The sequence below is a fragment of the Aspergillus fumigatus genome, chromosome 5, assembly GCF_000002655.1.
Source record: "Aspergillus fumigatus Af293 chromosome 5, whole genome shotgun sequence".
NCBI classification, from domain to species: Eukaryota; Fungi; Ascomycota; class Eurotiomycetes; order Eurotiales; family Aspergillaceae; genus Aspergillus; species Aspergillus fumigatus.
In genome coordinates, this window is record NC_007198.1 from 1999764 (window position 1) to 2026509 (window position 26746).

Consider the following 26746-nt stretch of genomic DNA (forward strand, 5'->3'; position numbering starts at 1 on the left):
ATTATCTGACTCTTTGCGTCAACTATCGGGAGCTGCATATTTCCAATATTTCATGGAAAAGGGTCCAACTGCAATCTGATCTTCACCATATTGTGCTAACATGTTGTACACAGATTGTCAAACAACAACTGAAGATCGGTGGATCCCAAAAAAGCCTCAGCTTGCAAGGCATTACATCATCGAAAATTGCTCAAGATAAGCGATTAATGTAGAATATAGAGCAAGGTTCATCCTTGATAGCTGCGAGCTCAAATCAGCCTGAATCTGGTAGCTAACTTCAAAACGTTCGCCTCCTAGACAGAGAAATACCAGTGTACAGAGTATGTCTTGAGATCCAAGGATTCATCTTCAGAAATTGACTGTGCTTATTGATGGAGAAGACGAGGACTTGTCATGCCAAGCGACTCAAGACTTTTCCCGAATTGGCTCATAGTTCCGTCCTTCGTCCTCGGGGTTAAGCACGAAGAGTTATGTCATTTCCAAATGGCAACAGACGGTATTATAATGAACATTTTTTGGAAACCTGGACGTTTTTCAGTGGAATAGAGCTGTACATATCTTCAATTCTGAGGTGCCCATTGAGTATCCTTGCCTCAATTCTACAGTATAGGTAGTCAAACTCGGGGTCTTCGAACTGAACCTTATTTCCGAGACGCCGGTAGCAACGAAGCCTGGAGCTTTAGTAATCAATCTCCAGCTAGTTCTTATCGCTTCGAATTATTCTCCTTGCGCCTCAGAGAAAACCCGCCAGTCTCGTATTTGGAATCACTGGCATTTCTGGGTTCTTAATCTCAGTTAATTCCCTCTCCTTCCCCGTTGCCAGACGGTTAAGGGATCTTTGGAGTTGGGTCGTTTGCCCGGACACCAAGATGCTTGATGGCAACCCCCAGGTAATCCTAGGGAATTCCCATTCCGCACCACTGTCATCGTCTTTGGGCTCTCCTTTCAGTTCCTCAAAAAAACTTCAGCCTTTTTGTGGTGATGTCGAGGGCTGGGGTCCTATAAGCAAATACAGATTCGATCTAACACCATGTTTTCTGGATTTTGGAGTAGCCCTGGTTGCAGCATGGGGCTTGCTTATGGGAGCAGGTGCCATTTGGTTCCTATTGAAGAAGCGTGCGCCTCAGCCTGTGTCGAAGAATTGGCATTTCTATGCTAAACTAGTAAGCTCTTCTGTTCAGATTAGGTGTTTCGACCGTCCCAGCCCGATCATTATCTAACATACGCATTCCTCGCTCATAGATTGTGCTTGGCGCCCTGATCTTCACGACTGCTCTACAAGCCGCAATCCAAGCCGAGTCCGCTCCTCGTCTCTTTTTGGCTGATTTTCGCTTCTGGAGTTCCATTCTGGTGATCGCTTCTCTCGGTGTTATATTTGCGGTTCAATATTATGAACACTGGCGCAGCAGACAGCCGAATGGAGTTGTCCTGTTCTACTGGCTCTTCTTTACCATCGCTTATGGTGTCAAATTGCGATCGCTGGTCTCGCAAAAGGCGTATCAGGATCAACTTCCGTACTTTGTTTGCATCAACGTCAGCCTTGGTCTGGCGCTGTTGGAATTCGGACTCGAATACCTGGTGCCGAAAAAACAGAGTGCGTACGATGCCTTGGGTGACGAGGATGAATGTCCATACGAGTATGCGGATATCTTTGCCGTCCTCACCTTCAGCTGGATGACACCGTTGATGAAGTTTGGTTACAAGAACTATCTTACTCAGGATGATCTGTGGAATCTGCGGCAGCGCGACACCACGCGCGTCACAGGAGCCATTCTGGAGGAAAAGTGGGCGGAAGAGCTGAGAAAGTCGAAGCCTTCTCTGTGGCTGGCGTTGATGAAATCGTTCGGTAGCCCTTACCTGCGCGGCGCAATCATCAAGTGTGGAAGCGATGTACTTGCCTTTGTTCAGCCGCAACTCCTGCGTCTTCTAATAAGATTCATAAAGTCATATGGGACTGATGAACCTCAACCCGTGATCAGTGGTGTGGCCATCGCGCTGGCGATGTTTTTGGTCTCGGTAACACAGACCATTTGTCTGCACCAATACTTCCAAAGGGCGTTCGATACTGGTATGCGCGTCAAGTCAGCCTTGACTGCCATGATCTACACCAAGTCTCTCAGACTTTCGAGCGAAGGGCGTGCATCCAAGACCACAGGTGATATTGTCAACCATATGGCTGTCGACCAGCAACGCTTGTCTGACCTGACCCAGTTCGGCATGCAACTTTGGTCCGCTCCTTTTCAAATCGTTCTTTGCATGCTGTCCCTCTACCAATTGGTCGGTTTAAGCATGTTTGCAGGTATCGGGGTGATGATCCTCATGATCCCGTTGAACGGTGTAATTGCCCGAATGATGAAAAAGCTTCAGATCGTACAGATGAAGAACAAGGATTCCAGATCACGACTGATGACTGAGATCCTGAACAATATCAAGAGCATAAAGCTTTATGCTTGGAATACAGCATTCATGAACAAACTCAGCCACATTAGAAACGACTTGGAGCTGAACACTCTTCGCAAGATCGGGGCAACTCAGTCGATTGCTAACTTTACCTGGCAGTCCACCCCGTTCCTAGTCTCGTGCTCTACATTCACTGTTTATGTCTTGATAAGTGATCATCCTTTGACTACAGATGTGGTGTTCCCAGCCTTGACTCTGTTCAACCTGCTCACGTTCCCGCTCTCAATCCTGCCTATGGTTATCACGTCCATCATCGAAGCGTCCGTGGCTGTGAGGCGTCTGACAGACTACTTTACCGCGGAAGAACTACAAACTGATGCGGTCACCTTCGAGGAGCCAGTGACCCATGCTGGTGACGAGTCCGTCCGTATTCGCGATGCGGCGTTTACCTGGAACAGATACCAAGGCGAAAATGTTATTGAGAACATTGACTTTAGCGCTCGTAAAGGGGAACTCAGTTGCATTGTTGGTAGAGTTGGTGCTGGTAAATCTTCTTTCCTTCTGTCGATGCTGGGTGACCTCTGGAAGACCGAAGGCGAGGTTGTTGTTCGAGGCCGTATCGCTTATGTAGCGCAACAACCATGGGTGATGAATGCCAGCGTCCGTGAAAATATTGTTTTCGGGCATCGGTGGGATCCTCAGTTCTATGAACTCACAGTCGAGGCTTGCGCTCTGGTTGATGACTTCCGCAATTTGCCCGATGGAGATCAAACTGAGGTCGGTGAGAGGGGTATCTCCCTCTCGGGTGGTCAAAAGGCTCGCTTGACACTTGCGCGGGCGGTATACGCTCGTGCAGATATCTACTTGCTCGATGATGTGCTTTCAGCGGTCGATCAGCACGTCGGTCGTCACCTCATCAACAAGGTACTTGGTCGGAATGGTCTTCTCAGCGGCAAGACCAGGATCCTGGCCACCAACGCCATTCCTGTATTAAAAGAGGCCGACTTTATTGCCCTCCTAAGAAATAAGACCTTGATCGAGAAGGGAACCTACGAACAGTTGATGGCTATGAAGGGCGAGGTGTCCAATCTCGTACGCGCAACCATGAACGAATCGGAGGACGAAGCTTCCAGCAGTGACGACCATGATCTGGCTAGTCCTGAAGGCTCGGAAACCACCACTGTCCTTGAGAATGCGGAGTCAGAGCCATCAGATACGGAAGCTGAGCAGCAAATAGGATCACTTCTCCCCCTGAGATCCGGCGCTGACACTACGCGGCGGAGATCCAGCACTGTCACGCTACGGCGTGCCAGTACGGCGAGCTGGCACGGTGTTCGGCGTAAGCTTGGGGACGAAGAGAACGTCCTGAAGAGTAAGCAGACGCAGGAAACTTCGCAGCAGGGTAAAGTTAAGTGGAGCGTTTACGGAGAATATGCCAAGAACAGCAATATTATCGCCGTCTGCTTCTACCTGCTCACGCTTCTGGGAGCGCAGACGGCGCAGGTTGCCGGTAATTTTTGGCTAAAGAAGTGGTCTGACGCCAGCGAAGTGCAGGCTCAACCGAAGGTCGCCAAGTTCATTGGTATTTACCTTGCTTGGGGTCTCGGGTCTTCCATCTTAGTTATCCTTCAAAATCTGATTCTCTGGATTTTTTGCTCGATTGAGGTATGGCCTGAATCGTATCACAAGGTTAAGAACTACATTAATACGACAGCAGGCTTCTCGCAAACTGCATGAACGCATGGCATTCTCTATTTTCCGCTCTCCTATGAGCTTTTTCGAGACTACTCCATCTGGCCGGATTCTGAATCGATTCTCCAGGTAGGCTGCAGTTTTATGATTTGATGATCTGAAGGCTTACGATGTCGGTTAGTGATGTGTATCGGATTGACGAGGTCCTTGCTCGTACTTTCAACATGGTATGTGAAAAACTGGCCCTCTAGCAATTGGTTGCTGCTGACGTCAAAGCTAGCTGTTCAATAACTCGGCAAAGGCGATCTTTACGATGATTGTGATTGCTACGTCGACTCCTGCCTTCATTTTGATGATTTTCCCTCTAGGCTATGTTTACCTGCGGTACCAGAAGTACTACCTGCGAACCTCTCGTGAATTGAAGCGGCTGGACAGCGTTACTAGGAGCCCGATCTATGCTCACTTCCAGGAGTCGCTCGGCGGTATCTCCACCATTCGCGGCTACCGACAGGAGAACCGGTTTGCTCTTGAAAATGAATGGCGCATGGATGCGAATCTTCGCGCTTACTTTCCATCCATCAGTGCCAACAGATGGTTGGCTGTTCGCTTGGAATTTATCGGTTCTGTTATTATCCTGGCTTCCGCGGTGCTTGCCATCATCTCAGTCGCCAGTGGCAGTGGCTTATCTGCGGGCATGGTCGGTTTGGCCATGTCCTATGCTTTACAAATCACTCAGTCCTTGAACTGGATCGTTCGACAAACTGTCGAAGTCGAAACCAACATTGTGTCTGTTGAGCGGGTTCTTGAGTACGCGAACCTGCCCAGCGAGGCCCCGGATGTTATCTTCAAGAACCGCCCAGCTATCGGATGGCCCGCTCAGGGGGCGGTGACATTCAAGGACTATAGCACGCGGTACCGTCCTGGACTTGATCTAGTGCTCAAGGATATCAACCTGGACATTAAACCTCATGAAAAAATAGGCGTTGTTGGCCGTACAGGTGCAGGAAAGAGTTCGTTGACTCTGGCGCTCTTCCGGATCATCGAAGCCGCTGGTGGCAGCATCAGGTGAGAATAACTGCCCGATCTAGTTGTCTTTGCAATTTCTAACGTCTTTTTTAGTATCGATGGCCTTGATATTTCTACTATTGGGCTATCTGACTTGCGGGGACGTCTCGCCATTATTCCCCAGGATCCTGCCATGTTTGAGGGCACTCTTCGTGACAATCTGGACCCCCGGCATGTGCATGATGACACGGAGCTATGGAGTGTCCTTGGTACGTTGGGCCTGACTCGCTGCATGCCCAAGCATTGATTGACTGACACCGTAACTGCGTAGAACATGCCAGACTCAAGGAGCACGTCGCTCAAATGGACGGTCAACTGGACGCCATGATTCAGGAAGGAGGTAAAGTTCACTTTTGCCACCACCATGCCTCCCCTTATGACCTTGTTATAATCAAAAGCCCGAGCTCTAACGTGATTTTTGACAGGATCTAATCTTAGCCAGGGCCAGCGCCAGCTGGTATCTGTGGCGCGGGCGTTGCTGACACCGAGCAATATCCTTGTACTTGACGAAGCAACGGTAAGTGGCCGTTGACTACACCGTTTCTTCCTGTATTTGAAGAAAGTTTACTGACGACTTAAAACAGGCCGCAGTCGACGTGGAGACGGATGCACTGCTCCAACGTACCCTGCGCAGCAGCGTCTTCCAGGAACGCACAATCATCACGATTGCGCACCGTATCAATACGATTATTGACTCTGATCGAATCGTGGTCTTGGACAAGGGGCGAGTCGCAGAGTTTGACACGCCCGCAAACCTGATCAAGCGTGGCGGCAAATTTTATGAGCTGGTCAAGGAAGCTGGTTTGCTTGAAAGCGATGGAGCAGCGCTTGTGCAGTAATCTAATTTCCACCTAAAGAGGAAGCTGATATTGTGACTGGCTGGGGGAACCGGATCGATGCTCCCAGCCCGGGCCGATCCCTTTTTTGTCCAAGACTCCTGTAAGGAAGACGAAAAATCTGTTTCCCTAAGTCTCTTACCTGGTGCGTGGAAAGCGCCCTGTTTCAGCGAGTGTACATACCGGTACTCTGCAGGTGCATGGCGAACTCGAGGACACAGCTCTCGGTCGTTACAGCCAGCCGTCGTTGCAGCTTTGATCTGTAACAAAGTCCGTGCGCATTGACTGAGGGGTCTTCTTGGAGACCTTAAGGTGATCGATCACCGATCTGGAGGCGCTACGATAAAATCCTGATTACAGTTGGTCTTAGTGCCAATTTTGGCTCCGGAGGTGGCAGTGGTCTGGCCTGGAGGCGACCAGGATAGAGTCGATGAGGTGAGGGGTTATGATTCCGTGTTTTGCAACGTTCTTACAGAATATAGTCAAACTGTGTACAGAGTATCTATAGGTGTGAGTAGAGAGATTGCCTTCGGTCTGCATATAGTCACATAAAAGTTGTTTGTTCCGGGGTGCACGTACTCGGAGTAGCGGTGTAGGGAAGCAGCTGGGAGGGACCATGCAGGAAATGCAACTAAACTGGCACGTAATGGTGTCGTCTGGGACGAGAGTGAGGAATAAGTGTTGCGTTCGACGCTCACAGCAACAAATCACTCGTTTCTTGAAGCTGTATTACAGGTTCACAACCCACAGTCATCCAAGGAGCGAACCACACCACCAACTTGAGTACCCCGCCAAAGCAGGCGAGATCCACCCAATAGTAGCGCACACCAGGGTTTCCTTGAAAACATACAGAGACCCATGAGACCGGATTAGCCCCATATTGAATTCTGAAATATTCATTTCGAAACGACATAGCTCGATCTGTATTGAGGAAAAAAAAAAGTGTGGAGAAACAAAACTTAACCAACTGGCGTAGAAGGGTCAATGGAACTCGCGAGGCTCAAGGCCATGCTTGGGCCGTTCACGGTTGCTTAGTCCATACGAAGGTATCTTCAAGGCGTGCGGTCTGAGTGGACGGAAGCATGGATAGACTTCAACGATTTGTCATCCCCTTGCGTCGTTAGACTGCTGTTCTTTGCCCAGCATGTTCCGACGTCGACATCGACGTCTATCAAAATTAACTAAGGAGGACCGAGCACTAGTTATCTCATTTCTCGCGTGGCGGACAGCCGGATCATTGCTCGACATATCCCGTAGACTAACTAGTCCGTATCTACCATCTGTATGACTATGAATGATACCACAGCGGGACTCCCAACACCGACGCTAAGTGGCAGAGCCCGGATCCATCTACGAAAAACTTGCTTGGATAGTACTTGAAATTACAGCTATCTTTGTTTAGTAGTGTAGAAGTAGGAAGATTGAGCGAAGGGCCCCGCTTAGATAGAATTCAGATTCAGATCTTGCAGGGAAGCCCGGCCGTCCCGTCCGTCCGTCTCAGAACCTGGTTTTCGGGTTGAGATTGTTCGCTGATCGACCTGTTGGCGGTATACTACTCTCAGTGACTTACAGTGGATGGTGGTAAACCTTCCTCTGGGTATGACTGACGGGTTATTACACATTTGGTGAGATAGTGACAGACATCGTATACTCTCTTCTTCCCGGAGAATAGCATTGAATTGACATCGGCAACATCTGACATCCTGTCCTCCACCCCATAAGCAACTCTGTACTTTCTAAATCCCCGAATGGCATGGCACAAATGGGACCAGCCGCAACGCTCAGGCCGTTTCGGTTCCCATGCGATTTAGACAGTCCTGAGGTCGCCAATGAGACGTATCCCAAATCGTAAACTTCCCTGGCGGCCGTGGTCGAAGATCGCCAAGCATCATCCTTGCGTTGATGCTCGCATAGTCGAGTCGATCCATCACCGATTCCATAACTGCAGGGCTTATACAACAGAAGAGTTAAATGATTGTGCAATGGCTGAGAGCTGTACGACACTGGCATTGATAAAAGGTGGATCTCCCCATGATTCTACCAGTGACATGCATATATAGTTGATGGGTCCATGACAGCTGGCAATGAGCGATTTGTCCGGTGCGGGTTCCAGCTACCGGAATCAGTTTGGGTGTTGCCAGCTGCTCTTGCAAGACGTTACCTGTCTCGGCGGACATGAAACTTAAGCGATTCGCGGCTCAGGAGAAATGAAGATAGAGATAAAGTTGTCTCAATCTTCAGAAACTTCAGGAACCTCAAAGCATAATTTGGTGGGGGATTTCATCGTGGTGTTGATCTGAGCATCGCATTGAAGGTTCTTGTTCAGCAGACTTTCCTACTCTGCACGTCGATCATTCCAATGAGGAGAGAAACAGAATCGCATTGATACTCTCAAACAGGTTATATCTCCGTGCCAGCAGTGCCGGAACTCGTTCCCCAGGATGCTGTTCCTGGAATCCCTCAGCCATTTTCCTGTACAGGACTTTTGTCTCTGATCCACTTGCTTAGCCTTCTAATCCGAGTACAGGAATTTAGTACAGTAATAGATATGAGGGTTAGTTGAGGAAACTGAAATGTACTTATCTGAAATTAGATCCTCTGCTAAAAGTAGTTCTTTCACTTCATCTAATAATGTGTTAAGTCTAGGTAATATTGGTTGATAGCTTAACTCAAATCGGATTTGTGTCTTAACTTGATCATCGCCACTGAAGAGCGCACCTTTCCTATGAGTTTGTTATTCAGTGTGTTGTCGAGCTTATGGAGAAAGAGCCCGCCTTCTCTACAAGAGCTCCAGTGCCAGCCACATTATCCGACTGCTTGGTTAGCTACATTGTTGCGCAGGATGGATGTGTATTTATGACTTGGCTCTCACGTACAATGTAACTGAGAGCATCAATCAAGAGAGTCGAGCCATTTGTCGAACATGTCCGTCTAAACGGTTACCTTCTTTGCATATGCGACCCAACAGTGAATATGGCTTCGCTTGGGACTCTCCTGCCTCCACAAAACCTATCAACTTTTACAACTCTTCTTCTCCTCGCAGATGGAGTTTACGTTAGTCAGGCCTTGCATCTTTATCATTCCTTGGTAAACTTCCCACAAGGTGCCTAAGGAACCCCCTCAGCAACTACAAGGTTATGATTTCTCTTTGAAAACCCATGCCTATCAACTCAACTATGAGTTCATCCAGAGGCCTGCCTAGGCTGCCGTTCTCGTCACGTAGTGTAAGACCACTTTAGCACCACAGGATTCTGTGTTCTTTTTCTCAGAATACAGAACGTCGGGACCAATCTATGTTGAAAGAAGAAACGAATGGATACGCAGATGCTTTGTCAGAATAGATCAAACCCATATGGGGCCGAGTGTTCGCTATGTAGTCTCACCAGAACGTTGAACGGTTCTGAACCAGACGCTCTGCAGAAAATATCTACCCATGGAAGTCGGCTATGCATAGTATTTGTGTCGTAGGGGTGCTCGAGTTAGCCATGGGGCTGCTCCGCAGACACTGCTGGGAAAATTGTAATTGACAAGGCCGAATGCGCCAAAACAATGCATGCCTGGCAACGTCAAACTGGCTATGCATTTTGGCCACAGTAATCGACATAAGATGGGGGATGCCAGTCAAGCGGTGGTGCAACGCCTGAGGAGCGCCTATACATCGATCCCTAGTGAGGCAAAGGCTGTAGAGACCCTTGAGAAAATGCGCAAGCGGCTAGATCGTGCAGGTGAAATGTCGTCGTAGATAGCATCAGTAGCAGTCATCTGTAGTGTCTATCTTCAAAAGTCCTCATATTCTAGCGTCAGTTTGGTATCTACTATTGTTAACAAGTGATTGATAGATTTATGTGGACCCGTGGTACCTACTCTGCACTCCATTTGAACAGGGTGACCCTTACTCTATATAGCTTTCCGGATTCCCCCTAACGCTCCATCTAGACTTCTCTGCAATCGGCACATTCCATGGAAAAATTGTGGCAAACCATCCTGATATGAATGCATGCATGTCCCACATCCCCGAGTATCAGCTTGCTGCTTCTTGGCCAGTTGACGAGCAGAAACACGGATGCATTAAGTAAGTTAGCCCGAGCCTACTGCAGGATGCTGATTCTGTGCGGTTAGGTCTATACTTAAGTCGTGATTCGGCGGGGGACAGGCGACAGGCGTTAATTGGTAGTTTCGGATGCTGTGTACAAGTTTCGCAGTATTGGATACTAGGCGCTGCCAAGGTCTGGTGCGCGTAGACGAACTATTTACTATGGTTAATGTGGTGTAACGGAAGGCTCATTCCTGTCATGCGTATGTATATGTAATCCACCTGATAATGTTGTGCTGCTTAATGGGTTCATCCGAAGGAATCGATATTAGGGAATACTACTGGTGCATCTAATGTTGATCATCTCAGATTCCCATCTCCACAGGTTTGAAGGGTGGGGAGTTGACAACTGGCGGTTGCCATTAATATGTACAGAGTAGTATAGTTCGCCAGACTATACTAGTGGTTCCACGGTTCAGCTGGCCTTCCGGCCATACCCGCAACTTCGATCGCCGGCGTACCATGGTCCATACATGCCAGAGGTGTACAGCAGAACTGATACGTAAAATCATAGTGAAATAGCTTACCTATGCGAGTCTTGTGTTCCACTTTATACTCTACTTCCTCTAGTACTGCGATCTTGGGTACTCCCGGATCGTTGACGATGATCCTCCACAGAATATATTAGAGACCATATATATTATGATGGAATGGACGTTGGATGTTGAACTTTGCAGCATTCCACCGAAACTCTAGAATAACTAATGTACGGAGTAGATCATGGACCAGTTGAGTCATGACCACGCTTATTTCATCTCATACTTGAATCCAGTCGGAAAACATGTCATATGTATGCTATTTATTATTGTTCATAATCTGCAGTAAGGTACAATACCCCATATCGGCGGTTACTCTGACTACGCACCGGAATCATGTCGCACAACAGACGCCCTAAACCCCATCGGTGGCTCGCATGCTCAATTCTGCAGAGGCTCGGCCCGGTCGTATGGGTGATGATGGGTCCCTTTTGGGATATATCTACCACCACCAGGATGATGGCAGTTGGCTGCACACCCGCAAACCAGGTTTCTCGTGCGATCAAATGTTGGAAACAATGGTCATTGATATTTAGAAACAGGTTTTCCTGTGTCAAGATAATATCGGTTTAGCAAAGTATTTCAATATGGAGTGCCGTCATGAAAACTGTAGACGAACAAGCCATTGTGAGACAGGTTGGACTTGAGCCCTCTATCCGATGTGGTGATGGCGCACTGCACATGCTCCATCTGGCTGTCCTAGGCTTGCAGCGGCTTTATTTGAATCGGACCTGCTGCGAGTACGTATGTCTCGCTTCCAGTTCTCGCAGCGTCTTCAGGTCCATGAAGCCAGCCACTATGCCAGAGCCGGGCTGCCAGTATTTGTCAACCCTCTGCAAGCCTCGAACCTACGGAGATGCACCACAAAACATGGTTTTGGCCATTTATTTCCCGCTGTTAGAGAACTAGTGAGAAGATGAGGTAGCGTGCGGCTGAAATGGCTGGGGTCTCGTCGCTTTGCAAGGGAGGTCATCCCATCTACCTGGCACTTGGATCCCTGTTCCTGACACCAGGAATGAAACTGATGCAGGGGAAAGGAGTGAGGTAAGTAATTACGAAGTACAGAGATAGAATTACATTGCACAGGCAGTACTTTTGCGCCGAATTCAAGGGAATATACGGGGACAGTTTGCGAAATAAGTGCTGCTAGCGTAACCCAAGGAAAAGGAAAGAGGACCGGTTCCCCAGGCTGTGGACAAGAAATCGCGGCTGGTACTCCAATGATTGCGCATGTCCGTCATACTAGTGTCAGTGTGTGAGTATCAGGTGGACGTTGCGGAGTCTGGACTCCTGGAGGATTGACATCGCCTATCGTATTTGGTGTTGATGACAAGCGTTGGCGACGTTCGGACCGCCCTCCCCGGGCCGTGCCCTGCTGATATCCACTTTACCCGCTATTCCATTGGATTGTGGGTTTTTTGACTATCTGTTTTCCGGTACTTACGCCTGATCGACGGTGCAATCAAGTTTTTGATGCTATGAAACCTCTGTAACCAAATTCCTTGGCATTCTGCAATGAACTCAAGAATCGACCCAAAAGGATAAACCGCTAGTGACAGAACAGACAATGATTGACGACCTCAGCTTCCAAGGCAGACAGGCAACTCTTTTGAGATTCCCTTTTATGGAAAATGGACAATGTCGCTACTGTCGTTAATGTCTACGATTGCCCAATACGGAGCATCTTAAGAATGTTACATTGGCCAGTTGACACTGACAGTAAACCGTCCTTGACACTATTGCACAAAGTACTATTGATGACGAAACCCCCAGCCCAAAGGTCTTCCAGGTCTTCCACCATCTTTGATTAGCTGAGTATCCATCCCCCTTTAGACCAACTGCCCAGGCAGTCCAACGTGACCCATTTCCGGGCCCCTCTCTCAAACTCCACTTAATCACTCCATCCTGTTCCTAGAAGTCGCGGAGACTTTTAATCCATACACCACCATCTGGCTTTTTGCGATGACGCAATAGGGCTTTGCTGCATCATTGATATCTGCATGGGAACTTCTTGATTTACACCAAGCATCCGATAATAGAACAATAGTGTAGAGCTACTATTTCCACCGTAAATTGCGCCTGTATTCTTGGCTTGCTCCTTTTTTTCGTTTTTTTTTTCGTTTTTTTTTTGGGCACTCTTCAGCACCTTGCAAAGATTCCCAACAGTAGTAAGCTTGAACCAAGTGAACCACTCCCCCAGTCACTTAGCTTGACCCAATAACCCGTTTACTCCGTAGCCTGAGGGCTCACCAGGAGCCACCCTCGAAATAATTCGGTTAGGGCGGAACGTCATTGGCTCTTTTAATTATCTCCTCCGTAAATAGGTACGATCCACGGCCGGCGCGGGATCTGCCCGTCGGCCTTATCACAGGTACTGGGCCGGTGGATCGGGAAATTTCACTCATCCTTCTCGTGTAAATCCACCAAGGACGGTAGAGGCTGTTAACGTGGTCGCAATCCCGTGGAGTTCTTGGACATTGAAGTTGAATTAGTCTCCCCCTGTGCCCATTGTTTGGGAAGCCACTCGCGCCTTCTGATTGCAGACGGGGTGCTGGAGGCAACAGGATCCGAAGGCTTGCGTACGTTACCCTTTATGGTAACGGCAGCTCCCGACGGTGGGAGCCACGCCCACATCGTTCAGGAACTAGAGATAATAGCGCCTTGCTGATGATAATAAGGAGGCCCAGACAAGGGTTAAGTGGCCGTTAATCAATCGAATGAGGCCCCCAGTCTCGCGTTTTGATGCACGTTGATCTCCTAGATCAAGGCTCATGGTGAAAGTACCCCACCATTCCTGATATACGAAGGTCTAATGTCCAAAACTGGATCGTTTCTTCAGTTTCATCCTGTGTATAGGTTACCAGCTAATTATGATCCATATGTTGGACTCGAGTGAGCATTCTTGGTACTCTGCGTTCTTCCAGCTCCGCGGCAAGCGCGCGTTCCCTGCCAGATACCATGGCCTATAGACTCTGTACTGTACTACTGATGTCACTGTGACCGATGTGGAGTTTCCCAGAGAAATAACGTTGGTTGGACTATCTTGGGAATAAAGAAAAAGTCTAACGTCCGCCTGACAACTGCCACTGTCATATCAGCTTACCATGGATGGAGGGTTGACTCTGCTCCATTGTACATGCACCCGGTCATGCGTGATCACAATTTTTCACCAACATTCCCCATGAGTCGTGGTAATGAACGTGGCGGTGAGCCTTTTCCACAATGCCTTACATCATGTATATCATACAGTTATATTGCACACCGTTCTCGTGTTCAACGTCTGTCGCTTGGCCACGTTGACAGTTGACACCGCCAGATGCATGGAGATAATGCCATCGGTCGGTCATGCCAACTGGCGAGCAGTTCGAACCTGAAGAGATCGTGCATTGTTTGTCATCAATTGTTCCTGAATCTCAGTTCATCAATATGCGATATTTGTCTCATAATCTAGTTCCGGATCCACTGGTCTAGACTCCGAACCCTGTCCATTAACCAAACTCAGGAGTCTGGCAGGTAGGTCAGTCAGGGGCTTGGTCAGCTGCTTGCTTGGCTGACAAGTTACTCATGAGATGTACTGCGTACTATTTGTGGAATACGTAGTACTTTATGATGGCCCTCGTATATAGAATCCCACGGCTGAAAGAAAAAGAAAGAAAAACGAGTAGGGGAATTGGTAGTCATCAATCTATTCGAAGCAGCCGAGTTATGTTCTTTGATTAGGGATAGAGTCCTTATGCACGATTCTGTTTGAGACTTATTATTATTCCCAGATCGAAATATATCTCTGTGTCATAAACTTGATCGATAAGATCTCATCAGCGAGTTCTGCGGTTTGAGATGATAGTGGAGAGTCGCTAAATGCTCCTTGATGGTCCTGTTGAATATTAGGTAGCTTACTAAATATATTTCCGAGGGATAGTAAGGTAGCATTCGCCCTTTTGCTCTTGACCAGGGGGGTAATCCCTGAGGTTCTACTGGACCTAATCCATGTTCTAGCTGAACATCACTGTCTTACTTCTGATGCCCAAATACCAAATACAAAGCTTTCGAGCTGCAACCATTTTCGTTTGTGCCTTTGAAGATCATTTTGAGTGTTTGAGAGTCATACTGGGCTGTCATACCGGGGACGGCCACTAGCAATATAGCCAAGGATAGACTATAAGAGTTACCATGTCAGCGGGTGCCTGAAAAGCCTGGGCTACCCAAATTACTGACACGCCATGACTACTATTGTCTACCATGACTACGCTTCTAGCGGCCTAGTGCTTTGTTACTAAGTACTGTCCTCGAACTACTTACTAGTGTGAGCATCATGACAAATTGTCCCCAATTAGGAAGCCGTATCTGGGCTTGGCTAAGGATCGGAATTTATTGCTCCCTGGGGTTTACTTTACCTTCCTTCTGGATCCCGGGTTGAATGAAAGCTGACTGAGTGACAGGCAGTGACGTTGACAATTCGCTCTCGACCAGGATTGGTGCTAAAATCGAGCCCATTGTCTCCCAGATCGTCGCGAATAGATGGCGGATGAAATTGCATTGGCTGTGGTGAGGTCAGTGGCAGATAACCTGACACAGCAGACGAACGTCAACGCTGCCGCCATCAGACATCAAAAGTCCGAGGCCTTGGTCTTCTTGCTATTGGTTTTCCATTGTCTCTGCTACCATAGTACCGAGTACGGAGCAGGCTTTTCAACTGTCAAGTAATCGTGACCAATTGACCGGGCTCTATTAAACTATTGCATAATTTGGTGGAGATGGAGGATGCCACACCCTGTCAAAGAAAAGGAAAATGTGCCAGTGTTAAAATCCAGCTTTCAAACTGCTCCTCCGCTCTGATTTGTCGACTCCAATCTCATATTGAATCTAGTGTTTTCTTTTCTTTCTTTGCATTAGTCAGTAGTTTGTGGAAGGCGCATAACTGGCGTAAATGGAATCACCCCTTTTCATGATTCAGATTTCAAAAGCCATTGACCCTTGTAGTCCGTGGCTTAAAACAGTAACATCCTTCATCTGAACCTCCAATAATAACTTTTCGAACCTTCACGGTCAGAATACCATACAAAGTCGAAACTCTAAGCGCTAAAAGCCTTCAACCGAATTGGATTCTGGATTTTCCCCTTCCCAGGATGTCGGGTTATGCACAAGCCTCTTTCTCCGCCATCTCCCCTCCGACCTCTGGAGAAACCGCCCAAAAAGCTTCTCAAGCTCCCTGATTGGCTCTAAGCCCCTCGACTAGCGTTCGGGGCACAATTCGATAAGATCCGTCCATGATCAGGGCGGCCCGGGGCCTCCCCCTTGGTCAGTCGTAATCTCTCCCCAAAACCAAATCCAAATCCATCATAGTCTGTTCCTTAGCTTAGGTACTTTGATTCGTTTGCCGACTCGCAATCGTGTCTCCTTTTGGGAGCAATGGAATCTACCTATAGGATAAAGTCCGTCGAATTAGCAGAAGTCTTTTTACCCTTGTCGGTACCACAGCAATCCTGTTCAAGATGATGCTATTATGCTTAATGTGTGTGCAGAAGTACGATGAGAGAACCGGGAGTGTCAATCGCGGAAACAACTAGAAGCTTGAACCCGAGTTTACATCCTCGATGAGGAACACACTAGTCGACAAGGGGATCTCGCTGGTGGTGCTGGCGGTGAATACAGAATACGGAGTATTTACCGAGACTGTGCGTACGTCGCCCCATAGGTAGTCTTCAGGATGAGAGACGCAAAATGTGGCTAGTCATCAATGGAACTGTGGCGGTGACTCGGAGTCTCCGAGATCTTCAAGGCTGAGAACAACGGATTTTGTGTATCAGGTACGCTCAGGTGCAGTCGATGTAGCCAGAGAGTACGGTACGAGGTACTTGATCGTCGCTGGTACGCTGCAATTGTACTTATGCACGCAGAGGGGCAGTACATAGTGTGCGGAAGATACATGGATAGATACAGAGGCTTTGGATGCTAATACTTACTGCTTGGGGCTAGATTGCAAAGCACCTGGTCCAAGCGTGTGCGATGTGGGACGGGGATGAAAGGAAAGCCGCCCTGAAGTTTGATTCTGAAGACAAATTGGAAACGCCAGTGGCCTGTGCACGGTATCTTCCTTCTTCAGGGTAAAAGTCTGTTTACAAATCCCGGCTGCGGTTCTGGTAGGTAGATACTTTTCTGGTTGATCTATGGAGTCATGTCGTACAATATGCAAATCAACCGGGGAAACTAATGGAGAATAGTGGAAGCATTGGCTGAGGTTCCTGTTAGTTTGAGGACTCCACGTACTGTAATCTGTAGTAGAGGGGACTGGACGGAGGAAAATGGATAGGTATGGTAAGAAATGCGCTGAAGAAGACTAGGTAGACATAAGTACTGAGCAAGAGACTAGGCGGGACCGGGATTCGATATCCATACCACGGCGCTCAGTACCGGGAAATTGTCAACTAATTTGATCCACAGGCAACACCCATGAAAGCACGACAAAGCATAGATTAGTATGAGTTACCACTGCATGGAAAGCAGCAATCCCCGGTATTTGGGAATAACAAACGATGTCTGCTGGGAAACAACTGGTTGCAAAGACCGTCTCTACCTGAACGACGAGGAGGGGGGCCACTGCGAATGGCGTCCTAGGGAATCCATTCCCGGGCCTAAGTGGCTGTAGGAGTCCTGAGACTAACCACAAACTAGTCGATCTGTAGTAAAGCAACACCCAATTCTGCTTATTCCGGCTTTGGTACTCTTGACATTATTGTAATAAAAGCGTAGAGGACTCATAGGGACGACTAATTATACTGACAGACTGACCAATATGGGGTTTTTTTGGTCGATTCCTCCCACTCTGTAGGAATCATTCTGTTGTGTATGTTGTGCATTTGATGGCCATCGGGCAAGCACTTTACATATCAGATTTGACCTTAGGTGTCTAATCTAGAAACCAGCGTTCCAGGGCTCTGGCTGTGGAGCAAGTATCGGTAAGCCACGGTGCTTTTGGCAGGCATCCTCCGAAGAAAGCCTACCTACTAATGGAGCAGATGGCTTGGGAAGTGGTTGAAACGATCTACAACGATGGGTAAAGATGAGGAAAATGTCCACGCTAATAATGGCTGCAGAAAAAAGGAATAATGTCGATGAATATGTAGGAAATAAATCCATATGACAACTATAGTAATTTACATGAAATAATCAAAAGAAGTACGGATACCGCCCTACTGCTGCATGTCCTTGCCTGAGAGATGCAGCCCACAGCTCTGGACCGGTGCTTTTTAGCAGCCGTAGAGACTATCTTGCGTTTCGAGTTTGATGCGCTTCAAGGATCATCCATGTTGGCGGGTCATTCCACTAAGTCGGAGACTCAGATAGCCAAATCGGGTTGGCCCTTCGATTCGACGGCAGCTTGACTATGAGAGGGGCCCAACAAAATAAGATAATATATTATTATTATCATCATTATTATTTTAAAAAGAAAAAAAAATAAGAAAATAATAAATTGAAAAAAAAAGTCCCAGATGGCGCTTCTAGTTCTATATTCGATCGCTATCATCATCCATACCCAGAGGCACAGGCAATTCCGATCTCTCATCGCCAGCACTGAAAAACTGCCATTTCCCCCATCTTAAAGCTCCAATTCTTCTTCTTCTCATCTACTTCCTCTCTCCTTCAGGATCTCGAATGTTCCCTTGAGCTATTGGGTAACTTCTCATCTGTCAGTCACTGATTGTCTCTTCTATTACTTGACTTTGTGTCACCATCCTCGTTTACCGTACATATCCCCGGAGCAGAAAACAAAGGAAAGGACCAAGTAGTTTTGATCTAATTCCAACACTGTTGCAGCTTGTCACACATACCCATCTGTGTGCGAAATCGGTTGCCAGCATCCATCTTGCAGCATCTCCCACCTTCTCGGGCCGATCTTGATTGTTTGCTTTCAAACCCCGTTGGGTGTTTGATCTCCGTTCTCGTCTGGGTGCATCCTGTGAGTAGCATGCCGTCACTTGTCACGCATACTACCCCCTCTCGACTCTGTTTGATGGGCGTTGATCTGCCTCGAATGGATCATCTGCCTTCAGAAGCAAACTACAGTAGATGGCGGGGCTATGGACTCGAACCGTCGTGTTGGCTTTCGCTTCCGGCTTTGAGGTTCTTGTCTCAATTTTGGGCCCTTCTCATTGCTGTATCTTGTTGTCCTTTGAGCATTTTGACGTGCTGCACCTTTCCAAATGTCAAACCAAAGCTAATCAGCGGCCTTTGCCTGCCGTGGCTTTACCAGACCTGGATCTCTGCAGCCTCATCACCATCTCGGATCACCTGGTTCTGATCCCGTTGGAAGAAAGAACAAAGACCTTCGAGATAATATATATTGCCGCCATCGCAGGTGTATACTCGATCCAAACTCCACGGCATTTTCATGTGTTAAGCACCATCCTACCTCTCAGCGATTCGGTAACCGTACTGCCTGAAAAATATTCAGCTCGAGAGTGTCCAAACGATACACCTGCTCAACAAAACCTGCCGTACCTTTGTCAACATCAACCTCTCAAATTTAAACAATGGTGTTCAGCGCACCTGCTCCAGGGGTGGGCCCCAGTAAAAGGCCAGCGTCATGCATGCAGGACGATGTCAACGGCTGGGATAATGTCCCGGTAAGTGGTACCGGCATTGGAAAGTCATATATGGAGCTGACCCATCTCCTATGTAGCCCATGGGTCTATCCGTGCGTTCATCGATCAACATCCCTTACGCCCACTACGCCATGATCTATCTCGACAACATGGGCAGACTGAAGGTGACGGAATCTCCGTCTATCCAGGAGCAGAATGGAACTGTCTTCACACCAGAAGTCCGTGAAAGATTTTTGGAAATCCTTGGTGCCAAGATCGGGTACCAGCGCCCCATGGTTCGAAGTATGTAAACCCTCCGCGCACAAGTACAATATTCTTGCTGATCTCATCTGAACAGGGCTGTCAGGTGCCAGTGCTACACCATACAGTTATGATCCTCAACAGCCGCTTGGTCACTTGCCCTACCGTCAAACCAAGCGGCGCAGAAATTCCCCAGCCGACTCTATGTACGGTGTACCGCCATCTGTCCAGTTCCCAGGCCCCGTTGAGGAAACACCCTCTTGTGGATCAGTGGACATGGTCGGGCTCGAGATCGGTGATACTCCTAAAGTCCTCGACTACTATGAGAGATCCTTGAAACACTTCCAGCAGCTTAACTGCCGTCAGATTGCAAAGGCATTCATTAAGTTCATTGAGCCAAGAAAGCAAGTCAAGCACCCCTATAATGGAGGTAAACCCCCCGCAGGAGCCCCTCCTGGTAAGAAGGGCGACCCAGAGAAGACAAAGCCAGAATGGTGGCCCGCCGATGTGGTTCACAAGGAGCCTGACCATCTTCGAAAGGATCGTACGTGTACCCCTCCAGAAGGTTTCCTGTGTCACGTAACTTTGCTGACAGATGTAGAACGCCTGTCTCTGTTGATTCATATCATCCGCAAGCTTGGAAGATTCGGTATCACTACAGATCAATTGCAGGAGATCGCCCACGACTGCAAGCGGCAGCTCAGAGGACCTCACAGACTCCAAATCCTGGACGAGGTCTTCAGAGTGAGAAGGATGGAAGAACGCTATGAAAGAGGAGAAGTTGGTAGGCAGCATCTTCTTTTCATGAAATTCATTTTAACAGCTGTTGACGAGCCTCAGATGCCAACACGATTGTATATGTTGTCAACCGAGAGTCGAACCCGAAAGAGAAGGATGCTGACTCCAACGTGGATCTGGACCAGAAGCATGAGCAAGAAGACGATAATGCGGATGAGGCACTTCCCATTCACCACTCTGAGGTGAACTCAACCAGCCTGATGTCGAGCTCAGTCGAACACATGGGCATGGCGGCACCAAGTCGCCCAATGAATATTGGGGATGAGAGGAACCAGTTGTTTCCTTTACCGGAGTCGTTGAGCTTCGGTGAGGCACCGCGAGATGATCGGACCTTCTTTCCCACAACCTCTGAGTATACCGAAGATTATGCATCACAGCAGATGCTTAGAACCCCTGCAACAACGGCGCTTGTCAGCCCCAATGAGCCACCTGCCGCTTTCGATTATATGACACAGGCACCCATCACCTCCTCTGCTCCGGAGCAGATTTCCCACCACCGCCAAGCTACCCTGCCCATGCAGCACTCGGCCAGCTTCGACCCCTGGACGCCTTCGTTCCGACACAATCTCTTCAACCCAGTGGAGTATGGTACTGCACCCAGTCATGCCATGTCTCAGACTACTATGTCATATCAACTTCCCATGACGCCGACGTCTCACCCCCAGGAAATGCCTCATATGACTCATAACCTGCCGAACCTGCCTCAAGACAGACCTTTAAGCATGGATAGCATGAGCATGAGAGGCCCTTCTTTCCGCACAGGGTCTTTGAGTCATCCTCGCGAACCATTACAGCAAACTCCTCATTCTAGCTGACGTGGCAATCCTGACATATGGACTCACAATAGACCACATGCATGATCTTCAATGATTGATCTTCGACCACTGTTTTGACCCTCCTGCAGCCTTGGAGTTTCGGTTCACTGATTATTTTCCGACTTTGTTGTTGATAATGCGGACTTAGCCATGCGGCTTGTCCCACGTCAAGTAATTGTCAGGACACTCCGTGTTTGTTCTGGCAGGTACTATCGACGACTATCCCAATTCTTCTTCGTTCAGTATATATATTCGTTGGTTGTTGCATGTCTGACCATGTCTTTTTCCTTATACATACGTTCAAAAATTCTGTTGGAGATGGCATGAGATGCAAATATGGGTAACGTTCTTGTGTTTGTTTATTTCACTTCTTTTTCCTTTCCTTTTCTTTTTTTTATAATCATGATTTGGATATTGGCAGCGAGGCGCTTGTGGCGAATCTCGTTCTCTTTGGATGCCGATCGGCTGATGGGAGGTAACGAGGCATGAGGGTGTCCCAATATAACAGCGATTGCTTTCTGTATTAATTTCTCATTCAGAATACAATGATCACTATATTTGACTTTCAACCTTTGAAAGTGGGAGTATTCAGAGAAAGGAGTAGTTTGGATAATGAACCTAAACGCGCGGCAAAGTGGCGCTAGCCCTATTCAGTTGGCGTGAGTGGACGCCCGCCGCGGCTGTGAGCCTCCAGGGAGCTGCATGAGCGACGGCAACAAAGAACCAATATCGCCTATTAGCACCGGTCCACGACGCCAAACAAGCAACAATGAACTGAGGAGTTGACAGAAGGTATTTCACTGGGCATCAAGTTTCCGTACCTGTTCATCCAGCGGGTTCCGCCGCGGTTCGATGGCCGTTGGCACGGAAGTCATATCTGCTCACGCCGCAAAGTCGAAGTGTTCGGCCATCGGCGACCTCTGCGACAACTCCAGCTTTCAACAACGGCTGCTCAGCGACCTCATTTCCTTTTCTTGAACGCGCCGAGGCCGTAAAATTGAGATACAAAGGTATTGCGCCATGGCTTTTCCTGGCTTGGAGTCCGATATGCGTGAGCACTTTGAGTTCTGGCATTATCTTCCATCTCTGTTGTCTTGCTTCGCAGTTGACATTTTATTTCCATTAGCTTCTCAAACTAACTGCGTGGTTACGCCCTCCAACCTATTACTGGAGGTCAGCCATTTTAGGATCCTCGATTCACCAGCTTCCTTTCCTTAGCCCATCAATCAACCTCCACCTCCGAATAAGACCACAAACGAACAGACTTCAACTTGGCGTTCTTGGTGAAAAGGCGCTGAGATTGCCATCGTCTTTCATCATACTTTACCCGGGATGGCAGGCCCAGCGAACCCATTCGCTGTCCTCGCCCAGAAAGATGGAACAACGGCCCCGCCGGGTCGAGGGCGCGGTGGATCATACAGTCGGGCTACTCCCTACCAGTCCAAATCATCCAACGCGCGTGGCCGAGGCCGAGGAGCCTCGTCGGCAATGAGATCTCTCCGTGGTCACGGGCGAGGCGCCGGCTTCGCGACCAACACCTGGCGTAAACCGGACTCAAACGCAACTCCCGCAGGAGCCGCCGCATCGCCTTTCTCCCAGTTAAAGCAGAGCCAACCCTCTTCTCCATTTGGTGGACAGCAAAAGAAAGCGGTATTTTCTGGTGTCGCAAATAGCTCGCCTGGTACATTTGGGGTGCCTTCTGGATTTGCTGGGAACACGGTCGATCCAAGCAGAGACCCTCGAGTACAATTTCCTTCAAAGGGAACGGATGGCGAGGATAGCTCTGCTGTGCCAGTGGAGGACATGGCTGTTTTGAACAGTTACAATGAACGATACGAAAAAGTAAGATATCTCTCCGCACTGGATTGTCAGCGATGGCCAGAAATTCCAGACTGACAGCTTGCAGCTCAAGCTTGATAGGGCGAAGCAAAGGGAACAGGCAATCAGGAAAGGGCAGATGGCGGATCCCAATCAACCTACCTCACTGAATCAAGCCATTACACCCGTCGGTACCTGTACGAGTATGTGTCCCGAGTTTGAGCGGGTTGAGCGCATTGTCCAGAAGATGGTGGACAAAAGCGAAAAGGTATAGACAGATGACTGCGTATGGTGCTTATCCGAGAACTGACTGTCCATAGTTTCTTCATCCTGCGACAAACACATTGCAGAATATGGAAACGAAAATGCTCAAACGCTTTAGAAGATCAGCCGCTGGCTATGACGAACAGCTTCCTTCCGATATTCGCACACCAAAGGCACTCCTTCAGTCAACCAACTATCTGATCCGACATATCCTTGGCGGTCCTGAGCCTCTTGGCTTGATTCACAAGTTTGTCTGGGATCGGACACGATCGATTCGTAACGATTTCTCCGTCCAGCAGCTCACCCAGGAGGAGGACGTGAAGATAGCAGTCACATGCCTGGAGAGAATTGCCCGGTTCCACATTGTGTCTCTTCACCTACTCTCTAGTCCTGCGAACGAAGAGCCCTTTGACCGCCACCAGGAACGAGAACAACTCAACAATACCATGTTGTCGCTGATGTACTATTACGACGACAATCGAGGCCGCATCACGTTTCCCAACGAGGACGAGTTCCGGGCCTATTACATTATCTTCTCCATTCACGACCAGCGGCCGGATTTAGAAGCCCGTGTGCAAAAATGGCCTGCAGAGCTACGCAGTTCGCCTCGGGTTCAAGTCGCCCTTGAATTGTTCGCCGCTGCTGGCAACACTTGGGAGTATCAAGGCACCCTGGATGCCAAACGACCCAACGCCATTGCACAGGGATTCTACGAACGCTTCTTCAACTTGGTTGATTCTCCAGCTGTCTCGTATCTGATGGCCTGTGTTGCCGAAACCTATTTCAACCACATGCGCCAAACGGCTATCCGTTCGATATGGAAAGGATATTGTCGTTATCCCGCTTCTCAACAGCACAAGAATGAGGAGTGGACCGTTGACGAACTGACCAATGTCTTACACTTTGATGATGAGAGCCAAACAATTGAATTCTGTGAAGAGCAAGATCTACAATTTGCTGAAAATGCTCATGGTAATCTTTATCTCAACTGGGGCAACCGTCCGGTTGACTCGATTGGTACGTGTGCTCTCGACAACACTATCGCATTCTTTCCTTCGTTCACTGCTCTGTTTCGCCCCATCGGATTACGGCAATCATACTATAGGCTTCTCAATATCGGCCATATCTGACTTCGACTGACACATTGAATCCGTAGCCTTCCAGCCTTCTTCCGAACACTCATTCTCAGAAAAGTATGTCGAGTCGAAGCGAGCAGGCAGAAGCATGGTTGCGATCATACTCGGCTTGAATATAAAAGAAGCGGCAACTCTAGGAATGATCGACAGCTCTTATCTGCCCCAGCGCTCACTGGCACTACCAGCCCCCAAGCCAGAAGCACCCACAGACGATGATGCCCTCTTTGTGAGTGACGACGACAATGAATTGCGACCTCCAGCCATCCAAACGAACGGTAATGTCTCGCAGGGTGGTGTCTTTACGGAGTCTCCCGCATCGGCTTCAAGCCTGCACAACGCATTCACAGAACTTTCGCAGAGTACAACAAACGCAGAAGCGGCACCTACGCAAAGCAGCCCGACTTCTTCGATTGCACAAATGACCAATATAACCCAAACTTCCGGGCCGGCCAAGACCTTTTCTTCCTTGTTCTCTGGCACTAGTTCAGCCGGTGACGCAACGGCGCACACAGTTGCGCCTCATAACCCATTTGCCAGCATATCATCGCCGTTTATGCCATTCAAGACGCCGGTGACCGAGCAGACGGCTCCGACTTTGCCTGCTGTATCCAGTAGCCATCAACCAACCTCAATCTTTTCGACAGGAACATACAGTCTTACGCCAGGGAAGCCCGACACAGCCCCTGCATCCGCTACGTCTCAGCTTAAAGCCCCAAACGTCTTCCAACCCTATACAACACCTTCAGCGTCACCGTTCGGCCTTCCCCAGACACCATCAATATCCAGACCTGATCAGGTTCCTGGCCCGACTGCTGCTCAGCCGTCGATAAACATATTCAATACTGGCAAGCCATCCTCTGCTCCGCAGATTTCCAGCTCTGTCTTCAGTCTCACTGGTCAGAATGCTCTCCTCGGAAAATCGGAAGCTGAAAATCGTCAACCAAGTCTCTTCAATTCTGCGAAGACAACATCCGCACCATCTCCGTTTGCGCAAGCAAGTAATTTGTTCGCTCCAGCGAAAGACGGTACGTTTTTCTGTCCTACAGCATCGTTGTCAGTATAGAATCATTTAACAAGCCCGACAGATTCACCGGCGACTAACCATCGTGTTCAATCTACCGACGTTTTCTCCTTTGCAAAGCCTGTGGAGATAAAGGCACCTGAGCAGAAACCAGTCGATGTGATTGGTGGTTTGTCAAGTCCACAGAAAGAGGCAGTTCTGGAACAGAATTCACCAGCAGACGAGGTTTTGGTTCCTCGTGTGGAGGATATCGCTGAGCGACAGCAGACTCGGTCAATATGGACAAAGACTAGCTCACCTGCACCCATTAGCGCCACATCGTCCCCTCCTGCAGAACCTAACATAGTGGGTACTGTTCAAGAAGATGGTTGCGCTCGCGTCTCTCCTGAGCTGACTGAAAAGGAAGACCTAAACTCAGGTGAGTTGCACTTTTGGCCACAACCATTTGATGTTCTTTTTATCTGAGAGTCTATCTGACATATACTTACAGAAGATGAACGTCGCCTTGCATGGCTAGATACCCTGAAAGAAGCGGCCGATAAAAGGCGGCAAACTCTCTCGACAAGTCGCAAGCGCATTCTTCACGAAGAAGATGAACAAGAACTAAAACAGAGCGAGCCAAAGGCACCAAAAATAACCCAACCCGAAGCTCCTACTCCACGCAAAGTGTCTATGGCACTGTCTTCAATTAAACCTCTTCCCAAACTTCCCATACTGGAACAGATTGAGGCCATGACAGCTCGAAAGTCTGCAAAGAAGGAGGAACCAGAAGTCCCAAAGCCTCGCCAAGTTGACGAAGATGAACTCCTCCTTTCCGCTGCCCGAATTGCCGCAGAGTCACTTAGGAGCGGGCCGAGGCTTCTCGACCATTGGTCGACATACCCTGAGCCTCGAAGCTCCGTTTTCAGCCCGCGTAGCAGCTTCTCATCTTCTCACTCTTTCTCCCGAAGTCAGTCGCCGAGTTCATACCAGGTCAACGGATACGATGTTGCTCTTGCCCCAGATAGAGACTTGGGACTTGGACGTACCCTGTCTCGAACGGAACAGAGAATTCGTCTTACCGGGGGTAAGGGCCTAGCATATAAGCCGCTGAATTTTACACCGGAAAAGGGAAGTAAAGGAGTCAGCAAGAAATAGATGTTGTTCTCAGAGCTCACCACTCCGGCGTGAAAACGTCCGCTCCACCGTACGGCGGTCTTCTGTTTTGTTGTATTCTTTTTGTCAGCTATCATCTCGATTGCATTATGCGACGGCGTTTCTGCGGATTCTGGTCTTTTGTTAAGGGATGTATGTGCTACATTTGGAGTTTAGCAATCGGGCGCTGGAAGTGTGTGTCATACATAATTTCATTATAAGAATACCCTACATTTCGCAACCAAAATCTTGTTCATGCACCGAGAAACATAGACCTGAATGGACTAGATAGAGT

At 48.6% G+C, this 26746-nt stretch overlaps 4 protein-coding genes across 4 annotated transcripts; 3 read left to right on the forward strand and 1 right to left on the reverse strand.

Moving 5' to 3' along the window:
* Positions 1 to 869: 869 nt before the first annotated feature.
* AFUA_5G07970 (ATP-binding cassette glutathione S-conjugate transporter YCF1) lies at positions 870 to 6916 on the forward strand (the record flags this gene model as incomplete). Its single annotated transcript, XM_748746.2, has 9 exons — positions 870 to 1163; positions 1243 to 4065; positions 4118 to 4221; positions 4274 to 4319; positions 4373 to 5157; positions 5212 to 5366; positions 5429 to 5497; positions 5583 to 5674; positions 5742 to 6916. 9 exons carry the CDS (start codon positions 870 to 872, stop codon positions 5994 to 5996), a joined length of 4623 nt encoding a protein of 1540 aa, XP_753839.1. The 3' UTR covers positions 5997 to 6916.
* Positions 6917 to 19305: 12389 nt separating this feature from the next.
* Positions 19306 to 21078, forward strand: AFUA_5G07980 (uncharacterized protein; the record flags this gene model as incomplete). Its single annotated transcript, XM_748745.1, has 3 exons — positions 19306 to 19511; positions 19594 to 20249; positions 20306 to 21078. 3 exons carry the CDS (start codon positions 19306 to 19308, stop codon positions 21076 to 21078), a joined length of 1635 nt encoding a protein of 544 aa, XP_753838.1.
* An 825-nt stretch (positions 21079 to 21903) lies between these two features.
* On the reverse strand, positions 21904 to 22152 carry AFUA_5G07990 (uncharacterized protein; the record flags this gene model as incomplete). The annotated part of the gene is made up of 1 exon (XM_748744.1): positions 21904 to 22152. One exon carries the CDS (start codon positions 22150 to 22152, stop codon positions 21904 to 21906), a length of 249 nt encoding a protein of 82 aa, XP_753837.1.
* Positions 22153 to 22265: 113 nt separating this feature from the next.
* On the forward strand, positions 22266 to 26694 carry AFUA_5G08000 (uncharacterized protein). Its single transcript, XM_077804792.1, has 6 exons — positions 22266 to 22920; positions 22985 to 23164; positions 23217 to 24177; positions 24317 to 25321; positions 25382 to 25735; positions 25808 to 26694. The coding sequence occupies exons 1-6, from the start codon at positions 22411 to 22413 to the stop codon at positions 26452 to 26454; spliced, it is 3657 nt and encodes a 1218-aa protein (XP_077660930.1). The 5' UTR covers positions 22266 to 22410; the 3' UTR covers positions 26455 to 26694.
* Positions 26695 to 26746: the final 52 nt, after the last annotated feature.

Bases quoted from the DNA above. Each gene is read 5' to 3' on its own strand.
- AFUA_5G08000 (XM_077804792.1), top strand. From the start codon at position 22,411: ATGGCAGGCCCAGCGAACCCATTCGCTGTCCTCGCCCAGAAAGATGGA. The intron at 23,165-23,216 runs GTATAGACAGAT...GACTGTCCATAG, and splicing joins TGGTGGACAAAAGCGAAAAG to TTTCTTCATCCTGCGACAAA. The intron at 25,736-25,807 runs GTGAGTTGCACT...ATATACTTACAG, and splicing joins AAAGGAAGACCTAAACTCAG to AAGATGAACGTCGCCTTGCA.